General features: G+C 37.1%; 1 protein-coding gene across 1 annotated transcript in view; it reads left to right on the forward strand.

Moving 5' to 3' along the window:
* The first annotated feature begins 19,856 nt into the window (after positions 1-19,856).
* grm4 (glutamate receptor, metabotropic 4) overlaps positions 19,857-26,579 on the forward strand; it is a 118,941-nt gene continuing 112,218 nt past the window's right edge. The window contains exon 1 of the mRNA XM_081380068.1: positions 19,857-20,147. Within this exon, the coding sequence (XP_081236194.1) occupies positions 19,872-20,147 (276 nt within the window). The 5' untranslated portion in view covers positions 19,857-19,871. The remainder of the gene's footprint in view (positions 20,148-26,579) is intronic.

A 26,579-nucleotide genomic window follows, 5' to 3' on the forward strand; every position in this document is an offset into this window, starting at 1 on the left:
ATCTGACTGTAGTAGATGTGAAAGATATTACTAACACTTTAGAATACTATTCCGTAATTAGTGGGTTACCACGAACTTCACTTTGTGGAATTAATTATACAGTATGCATTATTAGCATTAATTATTAACCTGTATATAGCAGTTCTTAGTAGTCCTCTGGGAGGTATCAGAATAGGCTCGCAGAAAGGAGGGATTTAGAGAGACTGATTAATCCGACTAGTCGTTTGAGAATCTTTGAAAAATGTGCAATGTATATTATGAGAAAATGAAAGTGTTTTTGGCCTGGATGTAAACCTGTTCTAGGAGACATCCAAAACAAAATTATGAACCTGTAAAATAGCATAATAGTGGCACTTGAATGTAGCTCGGCAAGCTACGGTTGCCAAGCATACACTGTTAGAAAAATCTGTAGAACTTACAGTATTACTGGCAGCTACTTGCCAGTAACTTACTGTAGATTTAAATTGATGTTATTTACTGGCAACAATTTGTTCAAAATTAAATGAACATTAAACATTAACAAGTCTTTATCTTTACAGAATAAAACTAAAATAACATCCTCATGCAAAGCATTCTGGGAACCAAAATCTGAAGGAAAAAAAACAGAAAAAGGTTGATGAAGATTTCTGGTTCCCAGAATGTTTTGCATTAGATTGTTATTTTATAATTTTATTCTTTAAAGACAAAGACTTGTTAATGTTTAATGTTCATTTAACTTTGAAAAAACTGTTGCCAGTAAATAACATAAATTCAAATCTACAGTAAGTTACTGGCAAACAGCTGCAAAACTACAGCAAACTTTTTACAGTGTAGCTTCCCCAACTCGGGTTCTTTGAATAAACATTCAGTAGCGTTTATTCCTAATAACAGGTTGAGAGTCGCCGTTTTCACAGAGAGCCGGTCTCTCACGGCACTTAAAGACCCTACATGACTTATGCAAGCAGATCAAGTCTTTCAGTTATAATATAGCTGGACACCCAGGTGACTTCCTTTTCTGAGGTGACTAAATTGGCACTCCATAGACAGGTCGAGAAGTCAGGAAGGTTGGGCGACTGGTAAAAAATAATGAAAAGCGCCAGCCGAGGAGAGCAGCCTCCCCTGGACCTGCTGGCTTCTAACTCCTCTCACATTTGCACTCTTTTATTTTCCCTCAGGCCTGTAAAGATGCTCATCTCTGTACTAGAGTACCTGAAACTGGGTCAGGGCTCTCCTCCCGTTTCATCTCATGTCCTCTGCACTGCACACTGTCTTAATTGATTCTCTCAGTATCTGGGGTTTTGAAGTGTGCCACTAAAATAAAAGTTAGCCGTGTGAAGAGAGCTTCTTCTTTTTCACAAGAGGGTCTAATTAGCATACAGGGCCTGAGGTAGTTTGTCGCTGGCCTCGTCTGTATGTCTTGGGAGCTTTCTAGGATGAACTGAATGGCTCCATCTCCCCCAAAATAAACCGGCTCACTGTCTGACATGTAGCCCAGTTGAGAGTTCTATTTTCATAAGTGTTGCATTCATTTCGCCGAGCTCCTCGGGAGAACGGCATCTCAGCAAGGCGGTGGAGTGACTTGGAGTCTCTCACTAGTGTAGATGTCTTTCAGGCTGTATTTTCAGTTGACAAATTGCACCAGTGTTTCACTGAGTTCAGAGCCAGGGGAAATCAAACAGCTGCAGAGCGACAGATCATGCATAATATCATGTCCCCTTTATTCACAAAAGCATTCTCCCCGACAAGAGAGTTGGCCAGCTTTGTTTTTAGAACACATCTCTTTTATTATCATCAACTACTCATCCGTTTAAAGGGGCGATATGCTACATTAATTTGAGCTTTTTTTTCATTTATAATGGTGTTTTGCAACAAAAAATTAGGTTTTACTTTATTTTGACGGTCTCTTTAACACAGTCTGTTGACTATAAGTAACGTTGCACCTACATGTCTACTAACTCTCATTAGAGTGTTAGTAGAGTATTGGTAGACTGGTAGGGTTCGGGTTAGAATAAGTTGACATGTCGTTGCAAAGTTACTTATAGTCAGTAGAATGTCTATTGGAGGATCATCACAATAAAGGGTTAGCAGATATTAAGCAGACAGTCTACAAATACTCTAATGAGAGTTAGTTGACATTATAATTATAACAAAAAGAAAATGAAAATTCTGTCATTGTTTATTTACCTTGATGTCATGCATTGTTTATTCCTGCTGAATACCAAATGAGCAGAATTGAGCTCCAAAAATGGCAAAAACACCACAGTAGTAGTGCAAAGTCTTGTGAAGTCATGACGTTTGTTTAAGGAAAAGGCTGAAAGTCATTATTCAGTAATAATCTTCAAACGCCGCTAATCACATTTAAAATTTTCGCACATTGGACACCATTGATTCTTGCATGTCTCGTAACCAATACGTAACAATGCACAACATTTTAATATATGCATATGTGTCTGAATGAGATTTAAGAGCAACATTTGTCTAAATTATGACAACATTTTCATTATTTTAAGTTATCATTTTACTTTTTCTTGATCATCTCTGAATTTTAGTATTAATCGGGCATTTTTGTCACTATATCTTTTAAGCATTTTATTAAACTCTTTGCATGTGAAGTAAATAACAGCGCTGGCCTATATGGGTGGTGCAGCCCTGTACTTTAATTATGACTTTTTATAAAAAAAACGAACAAAAAAAAAATACAATCTGTTGCACAAACTGTTAAAGTCATGTAGGGGTTGCTAATATATGTTGATGTGCCAATCTGGGGTGCATTTCCCGAAGCCAACTATCGCAAGTTCCGTCGACAAAACTTGCGACCATAGTTGCAAACAATCCTTTTGGGAAACACACCTCAGGGCGGGTCATACGTTAATGTAACTATTATTTCAAAAGATCAAGAAATATGTGATTTTTATTTATTTTCATTAAATTATCTTTTATATATGGCCTCTTTTGAAAGACATTGTAATCTTTGTCAGTATCAGTGATTGGAGTGTCACTCAATGGCTGGACATTGTTCATGAATGGCCTCAAGGGATTTTTCTTCCATTGAAAAAAAAAAAAACAAAAAACAAAAAAAACAACAAAAGACAGACACCCAAACAAAACAAGTCTCCACTAGTTGTTAAATAATAAGGTTAATTAATTAGTGGGTGATCGCTTGGGCATTTAATTAGACTTTTATGGTAAAATATTCACCTTGCTTTGCTCTTTTGCTCTCATTAGACCCATCCTATTACCTTTGATGATTCCCTCTTTGCATCATTCCTTCATTAGTTGCCTTTTGCTTTAATGAGAGCATTCCTCTCTTTATTCTGATGCAGAGATTCACAGTAATTTGCACATCTTAAAGGCACAATTCGTACTGTTGGAAGTGCAACAACAAATGGCTTCAAAAAACAACAACGCCCTCCTTATCCTTCTGCACTGGATCCGTACAAACGTTCAAAGGCACAAAACTTTCCTGTAGGCTCTCAGCGAATTCTTGAGGGAAAAAGTCGGACTGTTTTATCAGGTGCTTAAAGGCGTGATTATCGGAAATGCTTGCTTTCAAGCATTCAAGGCTCTCTACCTTGAATGCTGCTCCTGCAGGTACGCACAGGAATGCTGCAATATTGAGCACTGAGCATTTGAAACTGTATTTTCATCTTGCAGTGTGATGTAAAACTGTCAATTGAATCAAAACACGTTGTACCCAGTACACCAATTGGATTCCATCACTTACAAAAAGAGCAGGTGGAAAAATGCAACGGTCAGAACCAATGCATAATTGATGAGTCTTATCACGTTCATCAACATACATTCTTGCAGCTTGCATTCTGCATTATTGATGAGAGGGCATTGTTCTGCATGGCAGACCTCCGAGACTTTTGACAGATGAGTCAATAAGCTCTGAACGCCGCAGTAGTGCACTTTGATTACCGTGGAGAAAACATTGCAGCTTTGTTTAAGCAACAGTCTGCTGGAATACAATAAAATAGCAAATACAATTAAACAAATATGATTAGTTCCTAGATCATCTGTTAAATTACTATTTTGTTAGCTGGCGATAGTTTGCAATACGTAATGAGTCTACTTATTGTCTATTTATTTAATCAGTCTCATTTAAATAAAATTATTCAGAAAGTATTCACAATTCATTGCTTTTTGGAGATGATAATGGTAGTCGCATAATTGTGTCATCAAAATAAAAATTATCCTTAACTGAACTGAACTGGAGATTGGATTATGTAACGAGCATGCACTGTAAAAAGTAATACCTAGATCTAACTTATAAAAAGTGAGGCAAGCGGCTGCATTGGATGTTTTATGTTGATTCAACTTGCAGCCTTTTTTAAGTATATTGAACACATTAACATTACTTAATACAAACACAACAAAATCGAGTTGAGTTAACTAATAGTACTAGTATTACTCAGTTGGATAAACCTACTTTTATTGGTACAGGTAACTTATTTATGGGTTGCTACAAGTAACCTGTACTCATTTTAATTAGGTTTTATGAACTTTATTTTATTAGTAAAATTAACTTAATCATATGTGAATAAACATTTTAATTGAGTCCTGGCTATAACCTCAGAAAATAAATCTAAATGTCTATATCCTGCACTACAGTTATTAACATAAACAGACTTTGTCAATAACAATTACAAATTCAGTTGAAGAAGAAAAAGATGAGAAGGTAGATTGAAGACAATCATTTATTCAATATATTCAATGTCAAGTGTCAACCAGTGTCACTTTTACCAGTGATTACAAAACAGCAAATAAATGTGCCCGCACATGTACACTCTAATATAAAACAAACACTGTAGAAGTGTATTTTCAACCTGTTCTGAACAGTACATTGAAATATCCAAACTGCCCAAGTCATAACATCACATTGTATCATACTTTAACTGCAATGTCAAAAATGACATGATGATGGCTTAGGATGCACGGGGATCAATCACTCAAAAAGCCTCTTATATATCTCAAGTATACACCAGTTATGAAGGGTACTTGCGGTCGAGAGCATAGGTAAGTCCAAACAGGTTGCAGCATGCTTTCGACAGGTTTGGCACACCTCTGACCACGGGCTGTCCTTCTATGATAATCCCAATCGTTTCGGGATGATGGCACATGTAAATTTTCAGTGGGCAACTCGTGTTTCAGCCCGACTCTATTGGTGGAGACAAAAAAGAATCAAGAGTTTGGTCAGACAAATAGGAAATAAGATGAATATAACTCACAAATTCAAAATTGTACTTTTGTTGCTAAAGGTGGTGGATACAACACGGATACGTGACTAGAACATGTGACCAGAGTGAAGTCTACCATGACAATGCCATATAGAGTGTGGGTACTAAACTATCATGATCTACTCTAGCATGAGTGTTGTCTTTTTCTAAAGGATGCATTACAATAAAACAAATGCAATTGTCCTTGCCTGTACCTGATTGGTCATCACATTACTGTTAATTAAGCTACAGTTTAAATATCTTTCAAGAGCAAACATAATCACCCCATATCATCACAATATTAATACACCCACTAAGCAAAATTATGTCCAAAAGATGTCATTTCAACGTCTTTGTCACAAAGACGTACGTTGAAAAGACGTCCACTGATGAGCCAGAATGAAGGTTTTTACGTCTTTTTTTGAGGTGTTCTGTAATGAACGTTCATGGAACCTCCATACAAGGTTGAAAACTAGTTCAGATGTGGACATACTTTCAATGTCATTTAAGGTCTCATTTGGACAATTTATACTTATTCTAGACCAAATAAACACTCAGGATATATTAAATTAAAACTCACATATATTTCAATGTAATTTCTATGTGTAATTGCAAAGCAATTCACAGACAGTGAAGTTTCTTTTCATGATTTTTGGACAAACACGCACTGACACCTTTAGACAGCTTAGCATCTGTAATTCACACATATTTGGATCGTGAGAGAAATCAGATTCGAACCAGGGACTTTAAGCTGCCTGAAGTAGACAGTAAAGATTTCATGATTTTTGTACAAACACACGCTGTCTGGGAGTTGCTTTGTAATTAGAAATTACGTTGAAATAAACATGAGTTTAATTTAATGCATCCTGAAAGTGTTTATTTGGTCCAGAAACAGTTTAAATTGTCTAAAAGAGACATTAAATTACATAAAATATGTCCACATCTGAACTGGTTTTTAACCTTGTATGGAGGTTCCATGAACGTCTATATTGGACTTACAGAACATGTCAAAAAAGACGTCATAACAATCATTCTGGCTCCTCAGTGGACGTCTCTTCAACATACGACTTTTTTTGACAAAGATGTTGAAAAGACGTCTTTTGGACATAACTGTGCTCAATGGGACAGACATAAAAATAGACAAGTAGCTTTAAGCCCAATACATACGTGGTGGACACTGATGAGGTCTTCCTGTCTCTTCCCCGTGTACTCAATCAGGCATCTCAGGACCACTTCTCTCCTTTTCTCCACAGAGGCAGATGAATCCTGTCAAAAAGTATAATCTGATCAAATTGTAATTCAATTATTATCATATTTTATATTGAATTGAATTTTAATTATATTCTGAAGTTTTTCCTACCTGGATGTGAAGCTCGAATACCCCAGGTAACAAAAGTGCTTGGGTATCTAAAGACCAGGAAAATGCATGTTAGAAATAAGGTTAAAAATCAGTTGTAAATGTAACTTCTTTAGGTAATAGGTTAGAAATAGTTTAAGGGTTTTTTCAACCAAATATCTATCATTAATTGACTATGCAGCATTAAAATAGCGTGGCTCAAATCTCTAAAATCAGACAGACTACTAAGAATACATCTCGAATTTACAGTCTAATCTGTGCATCTGCTTTAGTAATGCAAAAGTATACTAAAATAATCTCTGAGTCCTGTCAAAGACACACAACACACAAAACAAAGTGTTGTCCATAAAACACCATGATCTTACTTTCCCTTATTTGCCCGCACAACTATTGCCTGAAGGCTCGAAATTGCGACCGTTTCGATCGCATATGATCCCGAAATTTAATCTGTGCAATATAAAAATATAACTGAGGGCATTTGTGCAACTAATTATTACCTACGTAACGTTATAACTTCTATGTGTTTTTAAACACTGATAACACGAGCACCCCACGGACAGCTGCATCCCCCACCGTGTTGTTAAAATTAATTTAAGTGATATACTCATGCCTACTTTGTGTTTTAAGGATACTTTGACTTTAATTGTACCAATAATATCACTTTTAGCGTTAACTTAAACTAATATTTGACATTAAACGGTAAGCTAAAAGTCCTAAGTTAGATAAAACACGTTAACTAGTATGCTAAGTTTAAGTTTACGCTAACTAACGATTAAAAGTTAACTTATATTATTGGCAAAATTCAAACCCAAGCCTTAAAACACATAGTAGGCATGAGAGCACTAATTTCATATTAACAGCACGGTCTCAACCGCTGTTGTCTGCCAATCGACCACACTGTGCAGCCATCTTAGCTTATAGCTAAGTTAGCAGTAATTTGCAAACCTAACCTCAGCTCCCTAGTGGAGAGTAAACGATTTCGCGTGACTTTACGTCACCAGTCATTCGGCTAAATTTGCTCAACTTACCGTGTTAATCAGACCCTGAAATTCAGATCCGCTGCAGCGACCAAACAGTTGAAGTGCCGAGGAAGATACTGCATCTGCCTGGAAGGTCCCCGCCAGTGAAAAAGGGATAATGCCAACTTATAAAATTTAAAATATTTACGTTTGATGAACACACCTGCCACATCGACAGCTGCTCAAATAAATTGTGCATTGCCAACTCACTTTTATAGCATTTGTTGTACACAATGACCACAAACAAATAACTACCCAAATAAATTGCATGGGTTTTATTTAAAATATATTGTTATATAAAAACTGATATATTTTAAGTAAAGATGAAGTATTTTGATACTTTTTTGTATAAAACCAATAAAATAAACTAGATTACACATATTTAAAATATATAAAACCTACTTTGTGGGTGTAGCACTTTTTACAGTGTGTGGCTTGTCAAGAGGCTCTCATATACATTGGAGCACTTCAGTGTAAATATTGAGGAAAATGTCAAACCCAAAATGAATTCAAAGAATTTAATTGTATGTGTGTTTCTATGTGTAAGTGTACAGTACTTGTACTCAGTGTTGGGGCTAACTCATTACAAGTAACTTAAGTTACGTAATCAGATTACTTTCTTCAAGTAACTAGTAAAGTAACGCAGTACTTTTAAATTTACAGCAAAATATTTGAGTTACTTTTTCACATTTATTGCTGACTGCTCTCCTGTCCTCATGTTGAGACAAATTGTGAGTAAGTGCAGAGGTGTTGTGTGTAAACATGACGGTTATTGTAGTTAAAGACTAAATGTGAGCGTGCATTTACTAATCTCATTTGCACACAAAAAGATTCAGAATTCTTCAACATGAATAAAATCAGTGAAATGCAAAATCAGAATAATACGCAAACCTCCAATAATTAAATATGTTAAATAAAACAAATATTTTTATGCATTTAATCTCACTTTATTGACCAATGTACTTGCTGCTGATCTTCGATGATTCAATTAAACCATAAGCAAAAATGACTTGTTTTTATTGGTGAATTAAGTGTTAAACTTTTTTGTGCATTTTGAAAATATGAAAAAATATGCATTTTCTTCAGCTTTATTATTTAAATTTTGGTCTGAAACGACCTTTACATTTGCTACATTGTAATAAAAAAAAAACAAGCCCAGCCCAGGTGAGAAAAAGTGACGCAAAAGTAACGTAACGCATTACTTTTCTTAAAAAGTAAATAAGTTACGCAATTAGTTACTTTTTAAGGGAGTAACGCAATATTGTAATGCATTACTTTTCAAAGTAACTTTCCCCAACATTGCTTATACTAATACTGTAGGTCTTAACTGGTGGGTTGTGGTCCAGAATTGAGTTGCAAAACTGTTCTGGGGAAAAAAAAAACATGCTAAATGCAAAGACTAACATGCAACTAACTTGTACATAGTAGGATAACAAAACATAAAAGAGTGCGAAAATGCTGATGGTCAACACAAACTCTATTCTATTTCGATGCATGTGTCGAATGGAAACATGACTAATATTAATACTTTTTAAATGAAAATTTAGCTTATTGTTCAAGCATTATGCAGCTTTTTCCATGCAAGTGTATAAAGCTCCAAAAACTGAAACAACAACAACAACAACAACAACAACATAAAAGTGGTGCATATACAACTAATGCACTATATTCCAAGTATTCTCAAGTCAATAGCTTTGTTTGAGGAACAGACAAATGCATTTGTTATTTTCTGCTAATTTTCTCATCTATAAAAGTTTATTGGTGCATCAATTTCTAAACAAGTAATGGTTTTGTGAAGTTAGATGGTCACAGATGGTCTTCACAATACTTTTATAGTACTTTTTAGTGAAATATCCATTCATCCATCTCTATCTATTAGCCTTTTTAATGAGTGAGGACTAGTAAAATATCCTCACTAGTCGGCTGTCATAATATTTCACTATATCAGTGAGTACATTTGGCTCTCACAAGTATAGCCAAACCTGTAGACACCCACACACCCACACACACTCTCCAGTAACAAATTTTAACATTGGACGCAGTATCAAAATCATTGTCGCAAAATAAAAAACTGAATTTATATTTGATATATATGTTTAGATATAAAGTCAGTGTTTGATTTTTACTATAATCATTTTGGTTCTGTGTCTCATGTAAAATCTAAATGAATATATAAACTCAGTGTTTGATTTCGCGCTAATATTTGGTACAGTACTTTGTCCTGGAGTTGAGCACCTCTGTGGTGATCTCACTGCCGCATACCTGCGGTGGAAGAGGCAGCTGCGGAGTAATTTAGTTTGTGTGTCTGGAGGTCTCTTCCTCTCTCCCTCCCGCCACTACTTTCCTGCTGTGCATGGCTCTTCTGCAATGATAATTACAAAGCTCCTCCTCTTTCCCCCTGCAGAACAGTTGGAGAGAGAGAGGGTGGAAGAGAGAAAGAGAGATATGAGCTTGTCAGAAAAACACATCTGCTTGATGTTGTTTCTTGTCCTCATTTGCTAGTTTTTTCCAAATGTTGTGCCAATGTGTTGGGATCAGAGAGCCGACACAGCTCCCCTTTGAAGTTTAAATAGACGGTTGGTGGTTTCCCTCTTTTAGTGCCGCCAAAGTGCGCCTCAGTGTGCATGTACCGCTTCCATCTGAAAACATCAGGAAAGAAATGTGCTGCATGGCTGATCGAAAATATTAATGTGGGGGTTTCTCTATACCGCCTATGCTAAATACGCTTTGAATGTAATTCCTTGCCTCCGTCACGACAAAATTGTCCTCATTTGAAATTCAGCTTGAAAGCATTTTTTAGTTCTCTTTTAATGGATAAATTTTAAAGGATGTTAAAAGAGCGTTTGCTGTAATAAAGCAAAGACAAATTTGCACTTCCTGAGGAAAAGCCAGTGCTCTCAAGGCCGCAAAAGAAAAGCGTTACGATTTAAAGTAAGTTTAGGTTTTAAGCTTTGATTTTTTTAAAGCACCAGATTTGTTTTCTGTTACATTGGTGTCTTATATCCAATGCTGAAAAAGGATTTAGTGTGCAAATATATGTAGGAAAGAAGACCAACTGGAATTAATTTGCAAATAATTAAAGCTCAAAAGAGTTTGCACGCCAACACCATGTTTTAAACCAGGTTGACATGATAATGATAAGCTCTGAGTAAACAAGACGTGACAAATTACTTGTGCTACACTAGAAATAATATATTTAAATTTGTCCTGCAAATAGTTTTTTTGCAGTGTAGGCTATATGGCTAAAAAAGGCTGAGCATAGAAGAAGAAAAAGTTACATTTATGAATGATTAACAACAGGCTCAAGAAAAACTTCTCGAGAAAGATCTAACCGTAGTACTGTATGTCCTCTTTTTCTGTCCGTTGTCAGCAACATTATTAGGCAAAAGCAATTTCTTAGCTAGGATGTGCTGTTAAATTGCTATTAGACAATAGAGTAAAAAAAAAAAAAAAAAAAAAAAATCAGCGTTTACATGATGATTCCAACCCAGGCAGGTGTTGTTATCAGTGCAAAGGTTAAGGAAATGTGAAATGACATTTATCTGGTTCCCTATAGGATCTTACACCCAACCTTTAGATATCTGTTTATTCTTACCCATGACTGGCCTCAGCAAACATGTGGTGATATTGCTGTGTGTGTTTGTGCCGTGTGGAAGTCCCACAGCTGTCTGTGACATTTTGCCGCTGTAAGATATCTGGTTATTCGCTCCAGTCCAAATGTGCTCTGGAAGATATTTACAGCTTTAATTTTGTGGGTTGACCGTTTCCCATCTTTCTGGAGGAAAAAGATCAGAATATTCAATTAGAGCGTGTATATGGCTCCTATCTTCTTATAAAATGTCATACTGTTATCATGTTTTTGGCCTCACAGTTCAAACTTTTAATGAATCTAATGGTCATTACGTGGCTATGAACATACTCTGTACAGGTTTTCAAATTGCATTCTCTGTGTTGCCTCAAGGGTTGCAAGAGCAGGCATTGGTACGCATTGTCTACATTCAGTTTTCGCTGACTTTTTTAAATTTTTATTTTTAGTTCTGTTTTCCCAGAGCATATAATTTGACCCATCTTCCCAGTGTGTCTGATTATGTTCTCCGTTCACCTGTTGTTCTATTAATAGTTAGTCCCTTTGTACTAAGGCCCTGAGTTTTCCTCGGTTTCTTGTTCTGTCTCGTTAATGTGTTGGTTGTGTTTGCCTGTTGTTCTCCTACGTGTTCCTGTTTGAAATATTATTATTACTACTACTATTTTCCTTGTGCGCTATACTTCTCTATAACCACATGTGGCACTCCTGCTGTAAACCCCTGCTTTAAGCCTGATCTATTTTATCAAATATGGTCCATCTGTCTGAACATGTTTGGTTTAACTCAACTGCTCAATAAGATTCTCTTTAAACCAACCTTGTTTAGAAAGGTGGACAGTATTTGATAAAATATCGTCAAATGTATTGTTGCATTTTAAGATTGTTCGCATATCTTTTTTTAAAAAATTGGGTTAAAGAGAATCTTGTAGAGCAATTTAGTTAAAGCCACAATATGTAGTTTTAGATTAAAATATCCAAAAACTACTTGAACAATGTTATATATTTTGTTGGCTTGTGTACTTACAGTATCCCAAATGTTTCCAAGAATGTTTAAATCCAGAGAACTAATCGGTTTTAACCACAACAGAGATCGTGTCCGTGTGTCCCCTATCTATGACATCATACCCACGTTACCCTCAATTTCTGGTTTTATTCTGTAGAAACCATGGAAACACCAAAGACGTGTTTCTGCTTGTATACATTCATCAACAGAAAACGAATCATTGTTATCAAGCTACACCTTTGTTTTGAATAAGCGACCTCTAGCGGCTAAAAAATTACATAGTGTGCCTTTAAAGGGGCTATATGCTTTTTTCTGAAATTTAAACTCGCGACTGACACCTGTGGCCAAAAAACGGAACTGCTCTTCCTTTCTGCTCGCTCTCGTACGTGCACACTTCACAAGTCATCCGCTGCAAAGAAGTCAACATTATGTTTACAGAGGTAAGAACAGTCAAATACATATATTGTTTGAGAAACTAAGTTTGTTTGCTGGCTAGCGGTGGTGGCAGAGTGATCTGAAACGTTTAACATGAACGCGCCTGACGTCACATCCGCAGACAGCGCGCGAAAAATCCGACCCGACAGAAAATAGGAAAAATAGGATACAGGCTTATAGGTGCACCCACTGTGAGCGGACAAGGTGTGTCAGTATGCTCATCAGGAGATGTTTGAGTCATACATGGTCAAATAAAAAGGCTATTGTTACGTTTATTTTGGGGAAACAGTTGCATATAGCCCCTTTAAGGATAAACTATTAACATTCTTATATATAGCTACCTGAATACTAACTCATTCAATACCTACCTACTTTGTTACTGCCAAATAAACACAAGTATGCATGTTAATGCATGTACACTAGGGCTGCAAGCTTGCAGTGTGTTTGCTAAGTTCTGCGGTAGCATATGTAGAGTATGTTTCTGACCTTAAGCTTATGTGTGTGTTCTGATTTATTGCTTGCCATGCGGTCCCGAAGCTTTTTGGAGACTGTGACATCCCACATTCAAGTTCTATCTTTGTCTTTTGGCAGGGTGAAAGCCCCATGGTACTCACTAGCAGGCAGCTAGTAAAATATTAAGTGCCTCAGCTTCTTATCTTCACACAGTGTGTGCTTGTGGGTCCACTGTATTGTAGAAAGAGATCTGCACAGCTGAAAGACCCGTCAGCCAATCACAAGACAACAATAACGGCCCTTAAGGTCAGCGAGTCAACGAAATGCTTATCGTGGCAACATTTTAATGCCTGGGCCAAAAACTTTGTGGTATTTGCCTAAATCAGCAAGGGAGCCTGAGGGAACTCTCAAACGAACAATATTTCCTGACGTGCTCTCTTGATCCCAAAGCTAATTTCAGTTGTAGGCTGTACAGTTATCTGGATGTGATAATATGCTGTTATTTCACTAATGTGATGGAAACGTTGACGAAGCTTTGTGAATTGTCATGTTGTGTTTATCTCGTTGGTGTTTCAATTTAGTGGAGTCTCTTTAGGCCTTGAGTCAACCAGGTGATTGTAAGATACAGGGAGCTGATGTTTAAAATACATTGGATTATGTGGCTCCAAATTCCCAGATTGAATTATTTAGGTCTCAGAAACAATGAGTAAACAACAGCTCAACTAATATTAACAAATCCTGCACCTACATGATAATGTTTGAAAGTCATTTCAACCTGTGGTGTTTTTGCTGTGCTATCTTGAAACACAGATCCAACAAAATTCCAACAGCCATTTCGGAGTCATTTTTCACCCCAAGGAGGAAATTAGAAATTATATTTAACTGAAAGAAAACAAAGCCTCTTTTAGGACCATCAAGATGTTTATGAGCACCACATCATTTCTCTCTCTCTCTTTTTTTTAAAAGAAATGAATACTTTTATTCAACAAGGATGCATTACATTTTTCAAAACTGACAGTAAATACATTTATAATGTTACAAAAGATTACTATTTCAAGTAATTGATTTATAAGACATTTAAAACATTTTTTTTCTTTTTTAAATCAGTTTCCACAAAAATATTTAGCAACATGTGTACGTATTGGTGTATGTGTAAATTGAGGTAGTTAAACATTAAATAATTAATGATAATAATGTGAATTAATCAAGATTAAAATGAGAATTTAGGGGAACTGTGTTGTAATGAAAATAATTCAAACATTTTTAATGTTCCCAAAAATAGGCTTTATTTTCTCTTTTTGTAAAGTATTTGTTCTTTTGGCTTTAAATTAAATGTGGTCTCAATCCTGCTAACAATAAAATGGTGCGAAACCATAAATGAACTGTCACAATGCTGTGTTGTAGAACACTCACAAACACGATGAAGGCATAGGTTATCTTTAATAAATCCACAGGAAGATAAATCACACAAAGAGAACAGCTAACAACACATATATCACAGATGAGACCCGACAGCAAATAAATAGACACAAAGGACTTAAGTATACAAGCAAATGAGGATAATTAACGACACATACCTAAACTAAATGACAACTAATCAGAGACCATAACAACCAACTCAACGTGGAAATGGTGCAAACTGAAAAAAAGTCCAAGTAAGAGTGTAACATGGACGTCTTCTTTTGGAAATCTTGCCAGAATAACCTTGCCAATTTTTCTGAGATATCAAACTTATCTAATGACTGGCTTTTGGTAGTACTGATGGGAACTACTAAGTCAGTGTGTACAACTCAAAATGAAAATGAATCCGTCTCTTCACTGTGTTTCAACGTCTCCCCTCTCTACTAACCACAGTCACTTTATTTGTGTAAGCCCCTTATCTGTTCCGAGACTCAAACTGAAGCCATAGTGAGCTGTGAATTGGAAAATATGTCTGACCTTAGCCTGCCTGATTCACTCTACATTGATTAAACTGAATTTGCTGTGAATGATCAGGCCCAAATAACTTCTCCGCTCGAAAGGGTGTGCATTAAATCCACCATGTCACCTTCAGGCTTCTTACAAAAAAAATCTACTCCCAGAATAAGAGGTCTTCCATGGCACCTCCTCCCATTGTGGCCCACATCTCATCTGTTTCTAGAAGAGATGGGAAAGAGATTATTCCTTTAAGATCAATTACTGCTCTTACTGACTGAATGGTGTCAGCCTAACACGCTTAAAGAAACCGAGACAAGGAGGTGCTTTAAAAAGAAACCCATGAATGGCATGTGTGGGCGCGGTGTGCAGCTTTTTTTGCACGTGACTTTCCCCAAGACTGTGCAGGTGGGTTAATTTTTATCAAGAATGTGTACACTGTAAAAACACTCCCAGTGAAACGGCAATTTGTGCTTCTAATTTTGCAGCGCACGATAAGTAATTGTCCTTTTATAACAGCAATGGCTTTTAAGAGTCTTGGAGGTGTAGCCTAATACAAGCATCCACTATATATGTACTGCGTTATGAGAAACAGATAATGATCTCATTACCGCTATTTATAATTGCCATATCTAATATTTCCTTGAGCACACACTTGAGTATGATATCAGAACAGTACAATTTCTCTGCGGCACGCTGCACCAGCGAAGATTTATTAACCTGTTGCTAAGGTTCCCTTGGGCAGTCTGCAGACTAAAGGTTGGTATTCTACAGTATGCATACTAGATCTGGCACACACATGGATTATTAGGAAGTACAGTGCTCTCGGGTTACTGAAAATGAAAATAACTTTTAATAAGTGCCCTTAAAAAGGCAAAACATTATTGGCAGTTACTGAATTTCCTGTAGAAACAACTTAACTTTTTAAACTGCTATCTAGAGATAGCAAGGAGCAGTACAGTCAGTGCTGTGTTGTTTTTGTGATTCTTTTGTTTATTGACCACATTAAAATTGTGGCTGCTCTGTGTTTTATAAAAAGGAACAGACGGCAACATAATCCAGTGTGAAACACAAAGTATGCACCTGGTTGTGGGCTCATTTGTGAGATTTTGCAATGTCTTGAGTACTTGCCAGTATGTGGATGTTGTTTTGACAGTCTTCCCATCCAATAAACATCAAATAAAGCGAAAGTGTTTACATTGAAGGTATTTTTGCTTTATAGGCTTACAAAAGTCTGCTCCAACCATTTCCCCCTTTCCGAAAAGAATTGAATGATTGCTCATTCACTGGCTATAATGTGGTGTTGGTTACCAATCGAGTTACGTGCTACGGCCACTTGCAGGAGGCATTTTGGGTAGACACATGCAGATATTTCAGAATGCCATAAACATATTCTTTACAGCACCAATTAGAGGGCTGCAATTTCAAAACCTCAATAGTATTTTGAAAACTTTGTCTAGTATAATATTATTCAGATTGTCCTCAGAAGTGGCCGGTTATGGCGTGAGACTAGAAAAATTTAGATTTGGTAGCAATAAAAAGTTCAACTTCAAGGACTAGAGTGTACCTTTAGAAAAAAAGTATTTTTTTCTAGTTAAAATATCACACAAATCCTCAAATCAAAATAGGTTTACTCGGAAATCAACATTGAATAAGAGATTGTTTTCAAAGAATGTGTCTTTAATCCAAGTATTTTCAAAAATAAATACACTACACTTAATACACTTGTTTTAAGAAATTGTAGATCATTTATTTACCGGAAAACAAGTCACACATACACACACACACACACACACACGCACACACGCACACACACACACACACACACACACACACACACACACACACACACACACACACACACACACACACACACACACACACAAAGTAGTGTTTGATTCCATATCTACATGGTGCTTAGTTTAAAGAATACTATGGTGATACCCTCACAGTAGGCTATTTGAGCTAAAATGAAAAAGAAAGGCATTACCATGATTTTTTTTCACTGCTGAACTCGTGCTATATTAACATGCTGTGTTTCTTAAGTGTAGTAGTCAAATAGCACTGGATGTGCTCAAATACATTTTTCTTTGCTTAAAAACACAAGCATTAAAGGTGGTGTAAATTCTACCTCTTTAACGCTAGATGTGAACTTCAGTCAAGTTTTAACATTTCAATAATTCTGAATTTTCTAATTAAATACACCAAACTGTTTCTAGCACTCCAGATCTGATATAACTGAAAATTACCCCAAAAAGAGCAAAAAATCTATAATTGCTGTTATCCACTATCGGTTCCAAGCCTATTGCTGATAGGAACTCTCAGTGCTTATTATATCTCCATTACGTCCTCAGACAGCCATGCAGTGTCAATTAACTTTAACTAATGAATTAAATTAACTTCTGTGGTAGGGCTGACACTCCCCGCAAATCACAGCAATGATCGCAGATCATGCTGACAGCTTCATATGGGTCAACAGTCACCTAACAAGCTTGGCTTTTCCTTAAAAAATCACAGGGAGTTATTATCAACCAGTGTTGGGGAAGTTACTTGGAGCGGTAGCTTCCTAAGCTATAACTACTCAGAATTTACTTAAGCTACAGTCAAGCTAAACCCTGAGACATTTTTGTGGATGTACGTGGAACAAAATATAGCATTTTGTCATTTTTTTTTTTTAAGTGCTGTATTTTTTAAAAAGCCATGCCACTATTACTATAAACACTAAAATAACCGAGCTATTGACACAATACTGAGAAATAGTTGAGTTAGTAGAATTGCTAGTTACTCCCCAACACTGTTAACAACACCATTCAAGACGAACACTTTTGAATCTAGGCTGCGTTCCATCTCTCACGTGTTTGGCAATGTTTCCCTTAGCTGTGAGCGTGGGAGAGTGGAACATGTGCTTCAAGCCTCACCGTGGTCTCTCTCACGAACTTCTTTTCCCAAAGGAAGGATTCCCCAGTTCACTCTTTAATATCAAAGCACATTTGCCAACATTGAAAAAGCATTTCATAGTCACTTCAGAAGCCCTGTTGTAATTCTTTGAAGTGCCTGTGCACTAGAGGAGAAGTGTGGAGCCAGCGTATAGTGTACTAATAGGGGAGGAGGTGGAAAAAGTGAAAGAGATAAAAAAAAAAAAGATAGAATGAGAGCAGGTCAGTTAGAACTTACAAAGGCATAAAAGAGAATTTCCAAGCTTTTTCTGTCACCTTGTAAATAAGTGACATGAACGAAACGGTGCAAAAAAAGATTTGCAGCGATCAAGGCTTGAAAATAACTGTTTAAACTGCATCAATGTTTAAAGAAATGCACAGTATTCTCAAGTATGCAAGACCGTAACTACATTGATGATCATTTAAAAATATAAAGTACTGTATATCAAGAGCAATATAAAGGAAGTTTTTAATGCTATGCTTGACTCTGACAAAAAAAAAGAAAGATGCACAGAGGAGGAGGTGAAAACAAGTCAAGCAGTGAATCACGATGGTGCATGATAACGATATTGTGTAGGCATTAAAAATATGGCAAGATCAATTTGCCATATTTGGCACTAACCATTAAAACAAAAGTTTAAAAGATTCAGCAACTCAAATTGTAAGCACATGCATACTGGAAAAAAAGCCTGTTGTAATATTCCAGTATGCAAATTTTAACCCAATTAGGCAATGATTAAGGGAGTAATGATAACAGTGTCTGTCAAAGTTGTGGGAGATAACTCGTCCCCTCATCGAGGACAGTGTCATACAAATTAAATCTCATTTCTTAAATTAAATCATGACCTCGAGGTTGCCAAAGTAACAATCCATTCCGAGAACTTTGAATATCCTGCTGTGACCGTTGGGGAAAAGATTAAAGGGTTTGCTTTATGTCAGTATGCGGTGTGTGTAGAACAATTTTCATCAACCAAACTCATTTCCTTTATCAGAGTTTGTCATTTCAGATGGGGTGAAAAAAAAAACGAAAACATCGCATTACACAGATAATTCTCCCTCTCTCTGGATAGGAGCTCTTCATTGGAATGCAGCTCCTTCATTCAGAATGTTGAAAAGAGACATGTGGGAGCCAAAGCATATTTCTCTCGACCTTGGGAGCCCATAGCAACATTTTAAATTCAAACTATAGAGAGAGAGGGGGTGCATGTGAGAAAACGCAAGTGAGTTTTCAGTAAGAAAGCGGTTTTCAATGAGATGCTGTAAAGGAAATTTTAAGGAAAAGAACATAATTCCTGCAATGCCCATACTGACACAGATTCTCTGGTGCTAACTCTTCCTATCTTTTTTTTCCAGAAAGGCACTCACGGGTTGGTGAAGATTTGTGTTTGCAGCACAAGACCCCCAACCTCCTCCATCAGGAGACTAGGCAATTGGAAACCTAGAGGGAGCAAGGGACCAAAGACGTACGGTGAACCTTTAATCTCATAAAAGGAACCTAGAGGAAGTTCCTTGACAGGAGATAAAGCGGATTGACTCAGAACTACTGCCTAAGGAACCTGATGAGCATTCCATTCAATTACAAATGCATCGCAACGTGACATAACTATGAACTTTAAAAGATTGTGCCCTGTTAAAGGGTGCCTCCATTGACCCATTAATTCAGTTGTGACACATCTCAGATCCAAAAATAGACACGCTTGGGTTGAAACAGGCTTGGTGCGATGTCTTCCGCCATGGGGAAAATGGTTGGATGGACCAACCGTCACTGTCAGGCCTCAACATTGGTTCTTCTCTACCTCTTCCTGACTGTTTTGGCTGCAAAGCCCAAAGGTCCAGGCCACACACATCTAAACTCTATCCGGATTGATGGGGACATTGCATTGGGCGGCCTGTTTCCAGTTCATGCTCGGGGTCATGAGGGGAAACCCTGCGGTGAGCTAAAAAAGGAAAAGGGGATCCATCGTCTGGAAGCTATGCTCTTTGCTTTGGACCGCATCAACAATGACCACGAACTGCTCCCAAACATCACGCTGGGGGCCCGCATTCTGGACACATGCTCACGGGACACTCACGCTCTGGAGCAGTCTCTTACTTTTGTCCAGGCGCTCATCGAAAAGGACGGCACAGATGTGAAGTGCCAAGGTGGTGGATCGCCCATCATTACCAAGCCAGAAAGGGTGGTGGGTGTCATTGGAGCGTCGTCCAGTTCCGTGTCTATAATGGTGGCTAATATCCTCCGACTGTTTAAGGTAAATGCATTATCATACAGTAATGTTTGGGGTTTATTTTTGCTGTGGATTTGGATTGAACTTGATCATGGTGGAACTCAATTTCCATGCTGGTTCAGGCTGGTTTTGCGCTGACCTAAAGTGTCAGCGAAATTACTGATGAAAGGACTAATAGTTTCAAACGCTTTAGTATCCTTATCTGCTATTGTATTATAGATATAAAGTAATACAATTATAAAATTTGTGAATTAAATTAAGACAAATTATTTGATAAATTAATCAAATTATTAACGAAAATAATGAATTATGACTATAAATGATAAAACAATAGTTAATTATTAGATGATAAATGTTTTTACTTTTTTATTTAGTTTGTTATAATTATTTGTTAAAGTTTGGTCTGTTGCAGTAGCCATTTCAGTCAGAATATAATGGGCTAAAGTTAAAAACATGATGAAAAAGACCTGTTGACTAAATGTAATTGGTATTTTGGAGGTCTTGCTGGAAGTAAAGAAGCCTGGGTTGGACATAACTGGGACAGCTTTGAAAAATAAAACTGGTCTTTTCACAGGTTTGAAATGAATACATAGATGTGTGAGATTGGATTTGTCGCTGTTGCGTCTGTATCTTTCCTTTCCTGCTGTTTGGCATTCTCCTTTGGTAAGCAGAGTGGCATTATCCCAGTGAATGTATAATTGATAAGAAAGCAATCTGAGGGTTCTTACATTCACTTAGCCATGACCAAACAAAGTCAGTAGCATTCCTAAACTCATTCTGTGCAAATTGCAAGGCTCCTGTGTGATAATGTACACATGGCTCATTTCCAAACAAATGTTAACTTAATATTTAATACATTAAACTGATGAACAGATGATAAACAGTTGAGAGAGATTTCCGACTGCACTTCCAGTCTTCAAGATTTGATTCTTTTCACATTGTTATGGAGGTGGGTAATTCTTCATTGTGATGAAATTTAACTGCTCACTTTCACACTTTGATGATCACCTTGGGGGGGGGATATAATCTGAATATGCAAATTAAAATAGTTTTGCACCCACGAACATGCAGTTAACATACAATATGGGATACGGATGATGTGGATTATGGGTTTAACATGACGTATTGTGTCTTGTCTTTTATATGTAATGCATGAATTGTTAATTGAATTTGTGAATTGTGAACATCAACCTGACAATAAGAGTTTTTAATGCTCAAGGCTAACCATTGAAGAAGCTCTTTAGGACCCTCTGTGTGTATATGTTAAAGGGGGGGTGAATTGCTGTTTCATGCATACTGAGTTTTTTACACTGTTAAAGAGTTGGATTCCCATGCTAAACATGGACAAAGTTTCAAAAGTTAAGTTGTACGTTTGAAGGAGTATTTTTGTTCCAAAAATACTCCTTCTGGTTTGCACAAGTTTCGGAAAGTTTTTTTCGAGTATGGCTCTGTTTTACGTAAGATAGGGCGGAATTTCCTTATATGGGTCCTAAGGGCACTTCTCCGCGGGCGCGCGCGCACTCGTAGACCAGAGAGAGAAGAGAGCGAAAGCAGTACGTTACCTCAAAGCGCTATGCTCGGCTTTTAGGGAAGTCAATGTCACCAAAGAAGTGGGTTTTTGGTTGCCAGGGCAAGACAACCCTGCACAGATTCCCAAAGAACCCAGCGTTAAGGGAACAGTGGATGGAGTTTGTTTTTTCGAAGCATTAACAGAGGTTGTGCAAGACTCTTTGTTCCCTGCATTTCGACGATGATTGTTTTATAAACGAAGCCCAGATCGACGGATTTGCAGATCGTCTAATGCTTAAGGATCGAGCAGTCACAATGATAAAGGTTCGCTGTCGCATGCGGTGAGTAAACTGCTTCAAATGTCTCTCTGTGTTGTTGTTAGCTCGGTTAGCACAGCTTTAGCTCCGCCCACACGGCCCGCCTCCAGCCGCTCGTTTTTTTCCGGAAAGACTCGGTACAGCCTATCTTTCTTTTATAAATATAATAAAACTAAAGACGTTTTGGAGATATGAAGGATGCAATACTACTCTATAGGTACTCAAGATTAACATTTCACCCCCCCCTTTAATGATCTCTTCAACTTAAGAGATCAAATACTTCTCCTTTTTGCAGGGGTCTATGGTTATGTTATGTTAGAATGTTAGAAAAAATTTGTTTGAATTTGGAGATCAGATTTGCATCTGTTCACAGCGGAGGAATATGAATAATGCAGGACTCCATGTTTAGCTCATTGCACTGACCTGGCATCAGCGAGGCCGATTCTCATTCATTCCTCAGCCAGGCCGCCCAGAGACAGATGCCCAACGTTTAATGGATATTTACCCTCTGAAATGCAGACTACACGGTGCCATTCATCAGCCAGAGAGTTGTGATCAAAGACAGATCGCAGGCGGAGGAAACTAAGCAGCAGCGCGTGGAGATGACAGGCCTCGAGCACGAGTGCTGATATAAGCGCATTTAAAGCTCACAGCTAAAACACTGGTGTTATTGAGAAAATGAGGCAGCAGGTGCAGCGACAGGGCAACTGGGGAGTCCTCACTGCGGGTTGAGCTCGTACGCTCATAAATTCACTGAGTGTTTTTGTGCAAACCCTCTTATTAGGATCTTCAGATCAACTGTTTTACAAGAGTTTCTCTTTCAAAAGTACAAACTGCATCTATCTTAGCCTTGCCCACCTCAATTGCAGTTAATGAAGATGTACCTCACTCATAAACCACACGGTCCTGCACTCTACGCATAAATGCCTTGGTTTCTCCCAGTCATTCGCAATTTCCTTTACTCATCTACAACATGTGTCCGTTCCTTCCAGAATCTTCAGAGCTATTTTACGGGAAAGCCTGAAAAAGGTTTCAGTCAGAGCTGATGGAATCTTTTCATAATCCACTTAGATAATGGCTTCAGCTTTTTCATGCTGACCATCAAAGTACAATGTGTTAAAAAATAGATGCTAAGAGGGATGTTTTCATTTGACTGAAACATTTTGGATTAGTCTGAGAGTCCTCACTGACAAAAAAAGGTATCATGGCAGTATTACCATGGTATTTTGATCATGTACTGTAGTAATATCACGGTCCTCTTTGAAGTACCAGAGTGTGTAATCACTCAGTACTGTGGTACATACAAAGTCCCTTTGAGGCAAGTCAGTTCTCTCGGCAGGCATGTTAGGTAATGCTACTGTCTACTTGAATGGTAAAAGCTGCCTGTCAAATTACACTTATAAATCAGCCATAAAAAAACTATGAATTTATATAATTGTTTTCCTTAGCTAAGCTTGCACTAAAAACTATATTTTTACATAAATTTACATTAATATACACTTTGACAAGTGAGATTGTGATTGAATAAAGTATATGTAGATATTTAAACGTTTTATTGCTTTTATACAGTTCAAAAAACTACTATGTAAACTACACTAAACTTGACTATTTTTGATTCAATGACTCGCTCAGTAAATAAATGTAACTTGCTGTGTCTAATTTTGAAGGCTGTGCTCTCCGAAGGTCACATTTGTTGGCTATATATGTAACGGAGGCCAGCTAGTGAGAACTGTGCAGGTAAACCTCACTCCCCTGATCTCCAGAGGCACATTAACGATTGACACTAGCGGCTGTGGTCTTTAGCGTCCATGTTAGCAGCCCAGGCTCATTATTAAAACGTAACTGTGGCAACATTTTTGCCAAACGCAAAATATGTTGCGTTGTGCACGTTTCGCGACAGTTTCAAAGTGAAATGCCCAGTGAGCGGCGCTAAAAGTGTTTTTTTTTTCCGAAACAGATGAACGTGAATATGGCAACATTTAATTAGGTTGGAGTTTGCACGTTTCACTGCAGATCTGATTTGAAATGTCCGGTGAGTGGCGCCAAAAGCTTGATGCTCCATTTTAAAATAACGTACACCTACACTAAATCTTAAACCTACCCGATAGTGTTAACAAAAGCAAATGTGACATAAAAACACAATCATAACCACAGTGTTTTAGCTTGTTTTTATCGTTTAGCTTTTATCGTGACTACTTTTTCATGGGATTCGTATACCCGAGCTCTCTGTACTTGCTCTCCGCAAGTACAATTATGTACCAGCTGAGCTACAGAGCAAGTTTAGTATGTCAGTAAAACTAAACATATGGAGCTGGTTAATGATGCAAACTCCAAAATATATTAGTTTATAAAAATTTGGACTATGGTAAAAAGTGTTTTGAGGTCATAACATAATTATGCAAGGTGCCGTATGAAAACAAGATTTTTAATGGATTATTAATCCATAATCTGCCCCTGTAATCACAATTGTGTGTGAAAACGATTAAAAGTGCTTGCTGTTTTTGAGTTAATTTCTGTTGGAAACTGTAGTGATATGTACGTATGTATTTTGCGTTTTGCAAAAATGTTGCCACAGGTACGTTTTTCCAATGAGCCTGTGTTCCTTGTTAGCGTGCCCGCCTCCCATGCCTTAGACGCCAGTTCTAGTCCCGCTCGGGCGAGTAGGACTGGAGGGGTTACGCATCAAAGCTAGCTTATTTCAGAAAAGTAACCACTAAATTCTTAATGCAAATTCATTAAATAAAGCATGACAGTAATAACGCCTCATGATGAATAACAATCCGGGGGTTTTCTTGGTTCAAAAATGGTCTTTGTTGGTGGCAGATGAACACGATCATTCACACACAGTACAAAAGTACCCTAATCCTATCCATGTGATCTGTGAGCCCAGTACTAACAATAAATTCAAATTAAATGCAAAGAAACAATTATGATAAGAAATACAAAGAATATTATTTTATCCTATTTATTCATTAAATAATTTGTTTTTGTTCTGTCCATTGCTATGATCATAACTGTCAATCATATTCAATCATGCATTTAAATACGGTTGTCAATCCAGAAACTTTGGGATGCGAAGTTAGCAGCGTTAAAAATATACAAATATATACAGAAAGACGATGTGAAAGTCACTGAAAAAAATCAAACAGTGAAAATGCACAATGTTGTTGGATTGTTAACCAGCAACCTTGGAATGCGATAAAATATTTAAAATGCATATAAAATGTGATAAGTAATTGAAAAGATGTTACTTAATTTTCATGATTCTGACTAAATGCACAGAAAATAAATTTTCAGCTATACTTTTTCAACCAGACATTGAATATAGTACCCATAAAAATGTTGTCTCAGCTATTAGCAAAGGAATGGATCATTCTTGCACAACAATGTCCTTATACAGTCTCTGTATACATATCAAAGCACCATGGAACAGGCACTGCCTCAGTACCTTTTTATTTAAGTGCAATAAGAGTCTGTATGCATTACAGAGTAAAAATACAAAAAAAAAAAAAAAAACTGTAAATATCTGCCACATCTCTATGCTTACCCAAGGCAGTGAAAAAAAATTGTGCATCAGCAAAAAGCATTTTTTGCTCCAGACAGTCTCCCTGAATTTGAACATGTCTCAGACCAGATGCAGTTATTGGCCTTTTGCTTGCATTTCGCTAGTTTTCAATTATAGAATCCGAAGCACTGAGGAACAGGAAAAATGCATACTTGCATACGCAAATGCACACACATACACACACACCCGTCGCCCACCGCCTCAAACATGCACACACGCAAACACCGGGGAGAAAGAAAACTGCATACTCTTGCAAGAACACCCTGCTCAAATGGAAGGTCTGCCACCTGCATGCAGTTTAGGGGGTTAACAAAAAGCACTTTCCCTAGCATAGATTTGGCAGTTCTGAGCTTCATGATTAATATTTCACATCAGCATTACATAACAGCAGCTAGAAGCAGCAAATTACCCTTCCCCAACATCTATGTATTGAAAAATCCGACAGCACATTCAGAGTAGAGGCTAGAGTCTGAAAGAAAAAGCATTAACTGTTGTTTGGAGTTTTTGTGAAATTTGCCAGTATCATTTATCTAACAAGAGAGTTGCTCAGTCAAACTCACAGCTGTCATAAACTCTGCAGCCACATACTCTTGTTATCTCTTATTGTTGAAGTAAAATGGAAGCTTGTTTTGGATTAATCACTGAATTTTCAGTGCCAAAACGCTTGAAATGAAACTATCTGAAGCATTTTAGATGTTTACCACCACTGATAATGTACTAGCTATTACAGAGTCTCTTACTTTCATGGCTATAAAGCAAAACTAACCTATAATGCAAACAGTCTGTTAAAAATTTATGTTGTGGCAGACCATCAGAATTGCTGTTATGGGTCATAGAACTGCCCTGGGTTCACAGCTATGCTAATAAACAACACCAGTCTATTTTATTTGAGCAATATTGTTGTCTAAAAAGACTTTTAATATGTTTGGTCCAAATTTATGTACATCATTAACTCAAAACATTGAATTGTTTACATTGTATTGTCATTTATCCCTACTGTTTTTTTAGTGTTAAAGTCAACATGAAAGCAAAACTGACCCTATGTACATTCAAAATACACTTTCC

Source organism: Scardinius erythrophthalmus, assembly GCF_964197995.2.
Source record: "Scardinius erythrophthalmus genome assembly, chromosome: 12".
Taxonomy (NCBI): Eukaryota; Metazoa; Chordata; class Actinopteri; order Cypriniformes; family Leuciscidae; genus Scardinius; species Scardinius erythrophthalmus.